This window comes from Rhagoletis pomonella, unplaced genomic scaffold (genome assembly GCF_013731165.1).
Source record: "Rhagoletis pomonella isolate Grant_MI unplaced genomic scaffold, Rhpom_1.0 Rhpom_scaffold_00134, whole genome shotgun sequence".
In the NCBI taxonomy this organism is placed as follows: domain Eukaryota; kingdom Metazoa; phylum Arthropoda; class Insecta; order Diptera; family Tephritidae; genus Rhagoletis; species Rhagoletis pomonella.
Genome location: NW_023458688.1, coordinates 89,114 through 102,219, shown reverse-complemented (window position 1 = coordinate 102,219; position 13,106 = coordinate 89,114). Strand labels below are relative to the sequence as shown.

Here is a 13,106-nt window from a genome sequence, read left to right as displayed (position 1 = left end):
AGAACTTAAAAATAAATCTCCGGGCCCAAAGTACTTGTTAATCCAAAGAGTTAATAGTCAAGTAACTCTCAATTGGGTCTCTCCCTTCCTAATTAAAAAAGTCATCAACTGTGTTAGCGGGGAAGTTGATATTTGCAAAAAAATAAGAAATGGTAATATCTTGATAAACACAAAAAACACCAAACAAGCCGACAAACTCTTAAAACTAAGCACCCTTACACCTCAAATCCAAGTTGAAGTGTCCGAACATAAAACACTGAACTATACCAAAGGTGTCATCTACAACAACGACCTAAGTAGAGGAATCACGGAAGAAGAAATATTAAATGAACTCAAAACACAAAACATCACTGAAGTAAAAAAAAATACTCAAAAAGCTAAATGAGAATCTAGTCGGGACTGGACTCATCATTTTAACATTCTCTCCTCTCACCCTACCGGATTACATCTCTATCGGTTACGAAATAACAAATGTTCGACCCTACATCCCCTTGCCATTAAGATGCAAAAAATGTCTGCGCTTTGGTCACCTTACAAAATTTTGTAAAGGTAACCAACTCTGTGCAAACTGTGGAAATATCAGTCACATAAACGTAATTCTAAATTAAACATGCTCAAACGAACCAAATTGCAACAACTGCTAGGAATTCAACTATACAGATACAGCCCACTCAACTTTTAACAAAAATTTGTCATGCAAAAGGAAATTCAAGCGATCAAAACTCTGCAGAAAGTCGACTCAAAAAAAGCCCACTCAATATATCAAGAGAGACACCAAGCAAAATCATATGCTGACACCGCACGTCAGCTTAAGTCATATGACTCAATAGAATCCATTCCACTAACAACGCCATCAATCTCCAACAATACCACCACAATCTCAGCTTCTACTACATCCAAACCCATCCCCAAGCAACAAATTCACAAAGTATCCAAAAACAATCAGCCAAAGAAACCGCTCCAGAAAGCACTCAGCACATCAACAACCAAAAGAAAACGACGAAAGTATATCCAATACATCTCTCCAAGCGCATAAAAGCTCAGTTAAAAGCCAAATCAAAAAATGGAAGTAAGCTTATAGCTTCAGCGACAAAGAATCATGATACCGATACCGGCGATTCAAGCAGCTTAGCTATGGAAGAATAAGCACACGTTTTATTATTAAGGTATATATCGTAAGCAAACTAAAACTCTTTAGCTATCTACTTTAACAACTATGTCAATAACTACAGCACTAACAGTTTTACAGTATAATATTAGAGGTTACCACTCTAACTACAACGAACTCCTCTGTCTGCTAAAAAAGCACCACCCACAAGTTGTTACTTTACAAGAAACTCACTTTATGAGTGCAAAACCGATTCCTGCTCCTAGTAACTACTCTCTATATAATTCTCCCAATACCAGGAACTCATTTGGTGGTTCCGCAATACTAAAACATAACTCTGTACAACACCAGTTATGCAGCACACCAAATACCAATTTCTATATCGTAAATCATATAGTTCAATCCAAACAAAAGCTTGTTATTAGTTCCACCTACATTCCACCAAATAAACCGTTTCAAGTCTCGGAACTACACTCACTGTACGACACAGTAAATCTACCATGGCTAATTTGTGGCGACTACAACAGTTGGCACACCAGTTGGGGTTCTGCTACGAACAACGCTAGAGGCAACAAAATTTCAAAATTTATAAACCAGTCGGGATTAGTGCTTCTTAATAATGGTTCCCCTACACACTACACAACATATCATACACTAACAAATATAGACCTAACTATCGCAACGCCCATAATAGCCTTACAATCAAAATGGGAAATCGAGTCCAATCTATTTGGAAGTGATCAATTCCCCATTTTAATTTCTATTTTTCCCAACCAACAAAATCTATCCCTCAATTGTCCTCCCAAATTTAATTTAAATATAGCCGACTGGGATAAATTTCGATTTAAATCTATTATAATCAACGACAAAATCCCAATTAGTCATAATATAAACAAGGAAACCGCAAATTTAAAAAGAATTTTTATACAAAGCGCAAACGAAACGATCCCTCAAACCAGCTTTAAAATTAGAAAATCTGTCCCCTGGTGGAACAGAAATCTTGAGGAACTGAAAAAAGAAAGAAATCGCTGTTGGGATCCGAAGCAATGGCCGACTACACGTCAAAAATAAACCCTACTAGTCCCTCCGGACAAGTTTGGGCAACAATTCGCAGATTTTGTGGCTTAAAATTATACAATACTATTCACTGCCTCTCTCCCCAACCCTCTAACTCTACTACAATCACAGATAAACCAATGATTGCCAATACTTTTGCAGAATACTGGTCGGCGGAATCAAACAACATAAAATTTCCTCTAGACTTCAGGAACCAAAAACATCGATCTCTCTCTGCCCTCCCTTCATTTGAACCCAGCAAATCCACCTTGTTCATTGAAGAAAATATTAGTAATTTTGAATTAACCCTAGCCCTTAACAAATTAAAAGGCAAGACCCCAGTTTTTGACAGGATATCTTATCCAATGCTTAAGAATGCTCCATGTACTGTAAAAACCCGTCTCCTTTCCCTTTATAATAACATTTTTGACAACTTTATCCCTCAAACGTATAAGAACAGTCTAGTCATCCCAATTTACAAACCTAACCAAGACAAAACAGCAATTTCTTCATATTGCCCCATCTCACTAAACACCTGCTGCTCTAAAGTTTTGGACCAAATTATAGCCAATCGGCTATGGTGGTTTGTTTCCTGCGATAAGCTACTGCATAGCCATCAAATGGGCTTCCGAAAAGGGAAATCAGTGTCTGATTATCTAGTCGATCTAGACCATCAGATTACTCAGTCCCTATCTCCCAAAAAGCATCTATCCATTGTTTCCCTCGATTTCGCGACAGCTTTCGAAAAAATTGGTATCCATACAATTTTAGACCAACTTATTGAATGGAAAATAGGACCTAAAGTTTTCAATTATGTTAAGAACTTCATGACCAATCGGCAGATTCGAGTTAGAATAGGCATAAATATGTACAAAATGTACCCCCTACAGAATGGAATACCTCAGGGTTCCCCTTTATCTGTGATTTTATTCCTTATAGCCTACAATAAAGTGTGCAAAATTATTTCTCTCCATAAGGAAATCCATTTCTTAGCATACGCAGATGACTTCATATTGATAAAGAAAATTAATAAAACAAAAATACTAACTATAACCTAAATCACATATATAACGACATTTCAAACTGGTGTCAATACTCTGGAGCAGTCCTTTCGCTAAGCAAATGCAAACATATTCACATCTGTCGGATGAAAAATTGCACAACCAACATCACCTGTAACCAATTAAATCTAAGCAATGTTGACAACTTAAGAATCCTAGGCATATATTTTAATAAAAGATACAGATGGGAATACCATATAAATCAACTCATAGCCTCATTAAACAAAAAGCTCAACATCATTAAATGTCTCTCAAGTACGAAATATAACTGCAATCCAATTTCTTTAGTTCGGGCAGTAAATTCTCTAATAATTTCAAAAGTTAACTATGGAATATACTTGTTTGGTTTCTCCCCGAAATCTATTTTAAACAGACTAAACTCTACCATAAACTCAGCCATTAGAATAGCTCTTGGAGCATACAGGACTACACCCGTAACTAATATTAGATGCGAAGCTAAAATACTGCCAATAGAACTAAGCCGTGAGATGGCTAAAAGCACGATTGAGAGAAGTAGAGGTTGCGCCCATTACGGTACCGCTATTCCTCTCTCAGTGAATTTGACAGAATCGTTGTTTGTATGACGTCACGCTTGTGCAACTTGTTTACGTTTTCCTTGCAACATTTTTTCTTCTTCCATTCTTGCTGACGTTTTGGCATTTCTCTCTCGCAATTGCACCAGTGTGACGTCACACAAAAGTTATTCTCAAAAATCCTCTCTGATGGGCGCAATCTTGTATTCTATCATTCTTGAGATAGCTATACATAAACTCTGGAAATCCATTTTAATTAACGACAACACCTTACTACCTAATTTGGCAGTAAAACTAAAAAAAATAAAAAAGAGCCCCTAGAATTCCATCTACTCTTAACAAAATAATAACAACAGCAAACGCATTAGGCATTCCAATCAACTATGAGATTAGCAAGCACTTCATATTTCCTCCTTGGCAACTTCAACCTACTTCAATTAACTACTCCTTACACCGATGGGCTACTGATATTCATACACAGGAATTCTTAACCTGAAACAACAAATACCTTCCTTCAGATTTATTTATACAGATGGAAGTAAACAGGGTGACATGGTAAGCTATAGTATCATACTAGACCAAAAAACAATTCTGACCACCCACCTGCCTAAATATAGCTCGAACTACGCGGCGGAAACAATAGCCATTCATGAGGCCATTATATTTGCCAGTCACACCCACGGAAAATTTGCCATATGTACGGACTCGCTTTCGTCGTTAAAATCAATATCTAATTTAACTAATGACAACTTCTACACCAACTCCATAAGAAACTTACTTATAAAAAATAATAACAAAATTAAACTTATCTGGGTACCTGGCCACACAAAAATAACAGGCAACGAGATAGCCGACACAGTAGCAAAATCCGCACATAATCTACCACTTATAACTACGCCTAACATACTATATCCCGATATACTAAGACACATAAAAGATATATTCAACAGACGACACCAAGAGTTATACGATAGAACAACTAACTGGTACAAGCTATACAAAAATTACAATAAACCCTAACATGAATAATATATACAATCGATTTAAATTGTCTCCTAATGAAGGCATAACCAGAAAAGACTTTGTAAAGATTACAAGACTCAGACTGGGTCACACGAGGATGTCCCACGAACATATAATTAGTAAAGAAAGTAGCAACTGTAAATACTGTAACGCATCCAACTCAACAGTAGAGCATATTTTAGACTACTGCATTCATTTCAGAAGACACAGGAGTTCTCTTAATAATACTAAGCCTTCAACCCTACTAACTGATCTAACAATTGTAAACATAAATAAAATATTATACTATCTAAAGTATTGTAATATATATAATGATATATAAAGTTAAAATAATTAGCATAAGTTACTGATGTCAGTAAGCTTAAGACCTCGGTTGTCATAGCTTTAAGTTTTGTACTTGTCTTTAAAAAAGGACATACAATAAATTAAAAGAAAAAAAAAAAAAAGTCGGAGCATATTTAAGTTAAGCGGAGTAGGGAGTAGATTTTAAATTTAAAAAAGAAATCGGAGTAAATCTACTCCGATCGGAGCAAAGTCCGGACGCTGGTCGTGAATCCCCCTCTGCATCTTTGTAAAAATATTGCTATTGGTACTCAACGGATCGCTAATTTTAATGGAATACATTCCATTTTGGTGCAAATTCATAGGAGCGGTGCTAGGGAGGGTAAACGTGGAACTTTCAATATTTTCAAAAGCTTATATTTTGAAAAATTTTGAACCAATTTTCAAAGTATGGATAGGGTTGGAAAGGTAATTAAAAGTCCTTTGATTTCATATGTGTATATAACATATATGTATATATAACTTATGGCAATTTGTTTTTTATAAAAATTTGCTTTTCTTTAAAAAACTATATTAAAAGATACGCAGAAGATAATAAAGAGCACAAAAACACCTTTAATTAAATATATGATTTATATTAAAAAAATCTTCGGTAATATTACTAAATATTAAAATATGATTTTATATGTTAAAAGAAAAAAAGCTCTGCAGGCGAACATTTGGAAGAAAATATCGCGCTATATTTTTATTCAAAATTTTTATTTTATTTTAATGGGTCGATTATCGATAGCAATCGAACATCAGTTGCGTTGCTAGTTGCGAAAACGATATTACAGATGGCAACTGGCAACTTTCAACTGACAACTGCAGTTGCTACAAAGTGTGTATACAGGCGACTACATTTTAGTGGTTGCTGGGAATGTTTTTGGAGCGTATTTAGGAGCGAAAATTGAGAAGTGTGTGATATATTTTACTTTTTAATAATTTGAACGATATTAACATTTTGCAATGCAGTTTGCTTTTACAGAATATGGTGAAAATAACAAACCAATAACTTGAAATTTTAGTTCCCGTGGAGAACGCCCTTTTGGCGAAACAGAAGCGAAAACTTATTGCAAATTTTCTCCTTTATCAACTGAAGTACCTCTTTTAAAACTACCGACACACCCAGTTTTCCAAATTAAAGTCGTTGCTGTGGCACTTTCTTGTGCGAAAAATCGAAGAGGTGCGCAAGCTTTTATGAGCGGAGGTATTGAAGTTGAACGAAGTGGTTCATCTGTTTATTAACCAATTATACTACAGCTTCTTTGGGAAGTCCTCAATATGTTTTGAAAATGAACACAAAACGATAACAAAATAAAGCATTAACTTTTGCGTACAGTACACGCGGTAGCTCTAGAGGATTGGAATTATCCTTTGAGTGGCGCCTGATTGAAACCGCGTTCATTCATTTCTCTTCCTCATAAACAAATAATTGTGATGAATTTAGCTTTATTGCTGTCTTTTCTTTAAAATTCTTTATTTTAATAATTTAATTTTACTCGCACAGCTTGTTTACAGCCGCTTGCTGGTTGTTGAACTGTCAAATTTCGATTATTGATAACCCTACAGCAACTAACGATAGTTGCCATTCGTAATACAAATTTTCTTTCCAGTTGCGTTGTCAGCTGGCAACCAAGCCGTGGTTGTGTTGCTATCCGTAATCGACTTATGAAATATCATTTTATATGAAATAAATTAATAAAATATAATATCAATACAGTTGTTTTATTTCGTTGTTGGCAGTTGTCTTTAAACCTAACTATAAAAAATTATATATCAAATGAAAGGTATTTTTATGCTACTTCTAGTAAATGTGTAATTACGTATTTTTTTAAGAAAAACGTATATATATTTTATTTTATTTACATATTTTGACAGATATTGCATTGAAAATTATGTCATGTTCTCTTCTTCTGTTCAACTGACGCCGATTGGAAACGCCAAGTGAAGCCAAGTCCTTCTCCACTTGATCTTTCCATGGCAGTGGGGGCCTCCCTCTTCCTCTGCTACCACCAGCGGGTTCCGAGTTGAATACTTTCAGAGCTGGATCATCAAAGTCAAGCTAGCGGAGCCGCTGTATTTTAATTCGCTGCATTATGTCCATATCGTTGTAAAGCTCATACAGCTCAACGTTCCATCGTCTGCGGTACTCGCCGTCGCCACCGCGTAATCTTAATATAATAAATCTTCCGCAAAATCTTTCTCTCGAACACTCCGCCTCATCGGATGTTGTCATTGTCCATGCTTCTGCGCCATATACCAGCACGGGCAGAACTTCCAAGGGAATCTGAGTAACCTTGCAACGAAAGATGACGTAAACGATATCAAGCAACAGTTGGGTTCCGTTTCGCAGAAACTGTGTGAGTTAGAGGAGGAGAATAAAGCTCTGAAGGAAGAAATTAAAATATTAAAAGCTGAAAGAGAGGCAGACCGGCTGAAAGGGCTGAAGTTAGAGACGGCAAACAAAGATAACCTTGGTACCTTTTTACAAGAGAAGCTGGAACCGCCGGAGGCCAAAGTCCGGGAAACGCATATAATATTTCGGGACAAAAACAAGGTTGGCGTCGTTGCAGAATTTGAATGCGCACAAGTGGCATCTGAAGTCCTAAGAAATTCCAAAAAACTGGCGGGGTCTTCGGTATTCATAGAGAGGGATTTATGCGAAGATAAACGTACACGCAAAAGAGTCCTCCTACAAATTAAGAAAACTCTCTCTTCCATTGACCGGAGCAAGAAAGTGTTTGTACACAACGACTCCTTAAATGTATGCGGGAAGTGGATGAACTACGACAGTGGCAACGTGCTGAAATGCGGAGGCGAACCGGCGTTAAGAATGCTGAAGGACTGGTATGGCGACTCACTCGATCTAAATGGTCTTAACTATGATAAAATTTTGCAAAATATAACGAACAAAAAAACTAAGTAGGCTAGGTAGTAGTATTGCGAATGTACATGTAGATTCAGGGTATGACGAAAACTTAAACAATATTGCAATCTTGTCTTATAACGTAGCTAACCTAAATAGTAAACTTAAATATGGCCAGTTTTTTAGCTACATTAAGTCTTTTGACATGTTTTTCCTTTTCGAAACACATATTATGTCTGAAGACAGATCAACATTTTTTCACCACTTTACAGATTTTCAGCTACAATGGACTGATGCGTCCAAGCTGCACAAAGCTGGTCGGGCGAGTGGGGGTTGTCTCTATGGTTTCAGGAAGAGCCTTGAGCACCTTTACGATCTTAAGTTTATGTTTCAATGGGATAGTGTAATTCTGAGGATTAAACTAGATGAGGTGATCTTTTATTTAATTCCCCAATACATAAACTGCACAAATTGGAATGAAGACTTTAAAACGTTTGAAAACCTAATGAATAATTTCAATCCGAGCTCATTTTGTATACTTGGGGACCTCAACGCGCGCTTAGATGTATCTCAAGTGGTCGATGAGAATATTCTTTCAGCTTTTCCGCATATTTATGCAACCCGTAAATCGAAAGATGTTGTACTTGATAGGAAGGGCAAACAGTTGCTTAATATTTTCGATGACATGGGAGGACTGATATTAAATGGAAGAACCTCAGGCGATAAGAGTGGTGAGATAACATTTTGCGGTGGTGCCGGTAGCTCTTTCATTGATTACGGTATTTTCTCCTATGATATACTTCGCTTCATATGTGATTTGCGCATTGGTGCCAAAGAATATTCAGACCATATCCCAGTTATTTTGAACTTCCGATCGCGGACACGATCAAGCAGCGATGTGGTATTTAAAATCTCCCACACCCAAACTGAAATGGAAAAATAGCTACGCTGAAAGGTACGCTCGTCTCATAGCAGATAAGAGTGAATGCGAATATATTTATTCAAGCATACCGATAGAAGATAAAGTTACTATATTAACTGACAAAATTAAGGCATCAGCTTCTAACCAGGCAAGTAAAGCTTACTTCACGCCAAAACATTCGTGGTTTGACAGCCAATGTCATAACCTGCGTAAAAAAATGTTAAAATTCCTTACTGTCTTCAAGAGATCCAATAGAGATGAGGATAAGGATAAATATATCACCTGTCGTAAAAGATATAACAATCTTTGTACGCGGAAAAAGTTGAGTTGGAGCTGTAAGCAAATTGAGCTTTTAAACAGCGTCAAGAACACTAGTGACTGCTGGCGTCTAGCCAACTCGTTGAAGTTTTCAAAGCCGATTTTTGCTTCTGACCTTCAACTGTGCGATTTTTGTGCTCACTTCAAGAAGATTTATTCTCATCCGTGTGATTTTGACATACATTGGGCCTTGCCGTCCACCATCGACCCCTTTATCGACTCGCCTTTTGACATGAACGAGCTTCGCTTAGTGCTTAGAAATGCCGGAAAAGACAAATCTCCGGGTAGTGATGGTATAAGTTACGAGTTTTATAAATTTGCACCTCAATGTTTTTTAAACGAACTTTTAGCACTTTTTAACTATATATATCTTAAAAAGCAAATCCCCCCGTCGTTCCGCACGTCTGTTACAATTGCTCTCTTCAAGAAAGGTGATCCTTCCTCTGCTTCTAACTACAGAGGCTTATCGCTCCTGGATACGATATACAAAGTCTTTACGGGCTTACTCTTAAATATAACAAATTCCTGGGTTGAATGCAATGAGGTTCTTGACGAGTTTCAAGCCGTAGGAACTACTCTACAGTGGATAATTTGTTCAATCTAACAAGTATTGTACATTTAAACTTTGCTTCTAACTCTAAAACATTTGTCTTTTTCATCGACTTCTCCTGTGCTTTCGATGCTATCCCTCGAAATAAGCTCTTTTACAAACTAGCTTCCTATGGTCTCTCGAGTCATCTAATCGAAACGCTACGTCTTATATACGCTAACACTAGCAGCCAAGTGCGTTATAATGGCAAACTTTCAGATGCTTTTCCAGTCAACCAGGGGGTGCGGCAAGGCTGCCTGCTTAGCCCGGTGTTGTTCTCCTTGTACCTCAACAACCTGCACAACTATCTCCCTGGTGGAGTTAAAGTGGCTAATACAACTATAAAACTGTTAATGTATGCGGATGATATAGTTTTGCTGGCGGAATCTCCGCAGCAGCTGCAAGAAATGATTGATGCATTGCACTCGTACTGTACACAATGGGCGCTTAGATTAAACTTAATGAAATCGAAGATCTTAGTTTTCAGGAAAGGTACAAGAATCCCATCTAATTGGAGCTGGACTTATGGTAATCAGCTGGTGGATATCGTAAATGAATATAAATACTTGGGAGTACTTCTGAACTACAAGCTCTCATATTCCAAACACCTGGATTCTAAGCTTGTTAACGCTAAGAACACCATTAACGCTACGTGGTTAAAGTTCATAAACAACCCAAGAATACACTTGTCCAAGAAGCTAAAAATTTTTGACTCAGCCTCCAGGTCGATCATGTTTTATGGGTCCCAAATATGGGGCTTTGAAAGATATGAGCAAGTGGAAAAGCTTCTACGTTTTTTCATAAAAAAACTTATTTTTCTCCCACCTAACACGCCGAACTATATGCTGCACCTTGAAACGGGTATCTTTCCAAAATTTTTCATACACTGCGCTCTCACATGCTTTTTATAGTCAGATGTCTGAACCTAGAAAACTCAAGGTTGCTTCGAATACTGGCGGAAGAGACGCTGCAGAAAGCTACGTATTGGGTAAAAGGCTGGAACGATATTGTCCATAAGGCAAATATGGGTGCTATAACAGACTTCTCTCCAAAGGCACTAGGCAGTTACATCCCTACCTTACTAGATAAGCTTGTTGAGAATGAGCTCAGTATGTTTTTAGAATGTGCCTAAAAGTCAACTTCTCGTGACCTGTACCCAAAGCTTGGCCCACCTTCGCAAACATATTTTAGTGATGAAATTAGCACGTCCAAAATAAGCTTGATTTTCGGCGCTAGAGCGGGTCTCCTCAACCTCAACGCAAGACCTTTTAAAAACGTTTCTTCGGAAATTTGCCCAGTTTGTAATTTGGGGGAAGTTGAATGTATCTATCACTTTATTGGTATATGTCCCATCTATAAAAACATACGTCTGATTTTTTTTGGTGAACAAGTTTTAGATTTGGCTAAAGTCATAAGCATTTTAAATGGTCACAACTACTTAGCTTTGTATAAGTATCTACGAGAAAGCACTCAATATAGGAACTTAATAATTATAATTAATGAATTTTATTGAACATGTATCGATGTGTTTATGGATTATACAGCGTGACACACAACAATTTCTGTTATTGTCACATCTGTTATGTATTTATTTAAATTTAACCAAGTTGTACTTGTTTTGAAACTAAATATTATTCATAATGTATCTAAAAGTTGAATAAATAAATATCGACGGCTGAGTGGAAGATCGACCTATCTCGGCTGCCAGTTCGAAAACGCTCTATCTCAAAAAACTTTTCAAGAACGCCCTATTTCAGAATTTTATTGAAAAACACCCTATCTCAAAATTCTGTTCAAAAACGCCCTATCTTACTTCAAAATGTATTGAAAATATGCTGATATAGGGCGTTTTGAATCGGCAGCTGAGATAGGGTGTCTTTGAAACGAATTCTGAAATAGTACTTTCTTGAAAAGTTTTTTGAGATAAATTGTTTTCGAACTGGCTGCCGAGATAGGTCGATCTTCCACTCAGCCATCGATATACTACTACTACCAGCACGGGCATGATGAGTGACTTATAGAGCGTGGTTTTCGTACGTCGAGAGAGGACTTTACTCCTGAATTGCCTACTCAGTCCATAGTAGCGCTTGTTGGCAAGAGTGATTCTGTGTTGGATTTCCATACTCACATTATTATCGGTGTTAATGCTAGTTCCCAAGTAAACAAAATTCTCTACTTTCTCGAAATTGTAACTGCCAACAGTGACGTGGGTGCCAAGGCGCGAATGTGCAGACTGTTTGTTTGATGACAGGAGATACTTCGTCTTGTCCTCGTTTACCATCAGACCCATTCGCTTTGCTTCCTTATCCAACTTGGAAAAGGCAGAACAGACTTCGCGGTTTTTGACACCGATGATATCGATGTCATCGGCATAAGCCAGAAATTGCACGCTCTTGTAGTAAATTGTTCCTGAGCGGTTCAGTTCTGCAGCTCTTATTATCTTCTCCAACATGAGATTAAAGAAGTCACATGTCTGAAACCCAGTTTGGTGGCGAACGGCTCGGAGAGGTCTTTTCCAATTCTGACGGAGCTGGTGGTATTGCTCAACGTAATTTTGCACAGCCGTATGAGTTTTGAGGGGATGCCAAATTCAGACATAGCGGCGTATAGGTAACTCCTTTTAGTGCTGTCAAAGGCGGCTTTAAAGTCGACCAATAGGTGGTGAGTGTCGATCCTTTTCTCGCGGGTCTTTTCCAAGATTTAGCGTACTGTGAATACCTGGTCTATGGTGGATTTGCCAGGTCTAAAGCCACACTGATAAGGCCCAATCAGTTCATTGACGGTGGGCTTCAGTCTTTCACACAATACGCTCGATAAGACCTTGTAACCTATGCTTAGAAGGCTGATCCCGCGGTAGTTGGCGCGAATGGCGGGGTCACCTTTCTTGTGGATTGGGCAGAGCACACTTAAATTCCAGTCGTCGGGCATGCATCCATCTGACCATATTCTGACCAAGAGTTGATGCATGCACCTTATCAACTCCTCGCCGCCGTACTTGAATAGCTCAGCTGGCAGGCTGTCAGCTCCAGCAGCTTTGTTGTTTTTCAGCCGCGTTATTGCTATTCGTACCTCGTCATAGTCAGGTGATGGCACGTCGATTCCGTCATCATCGACTGCGGGCTCGGGTTCTTCTTCTTCACAACTTTCCGTGCTGCTACCATTTAGTAGGGCGGAAAAGTGTTCCCTCCATTCTTTAAGTACGTTCTGAACATCGGTTACTAGGTCGCCATTGTTGTTCTTACAGGAGTGCGCCCTGATCTTGAAACCTACCGTAAGTCGCCTAACTCTCTGGTAAAATTTTCGGGC

The 13,106-nt window shown here is 37.9% G+C and overlaps 1 protein-coding gene across 1 annotated transcript; it reads left to right on the top strand.

Annotated features, from left to right (window-relative positions):
* The first annotated feature begins 3,906 nt into the window (after positions 1-3,906).
* On the top strand, positions 3,907-5,147 carry LOC118750085. The gene is made up of 3 exons (XM_036484820.1): positions 3,907-4,313; positions 4,376-4,744; positions 4,823-5,147. The coding sequence occupies exons 1-3, from the start codon at positions 4,291-4,293 to the stop codon at positions 4,899-4,901; spliced, it is 471 nt and encodes a 156-aa protein (XP_036340713.1). The 5' UTR covers positions 3,907-4,290; the 3' UTR covers positions 4,902-5,147.
* Positions 5,148-13,106: the final 7,959 nt, after the last annotated feature.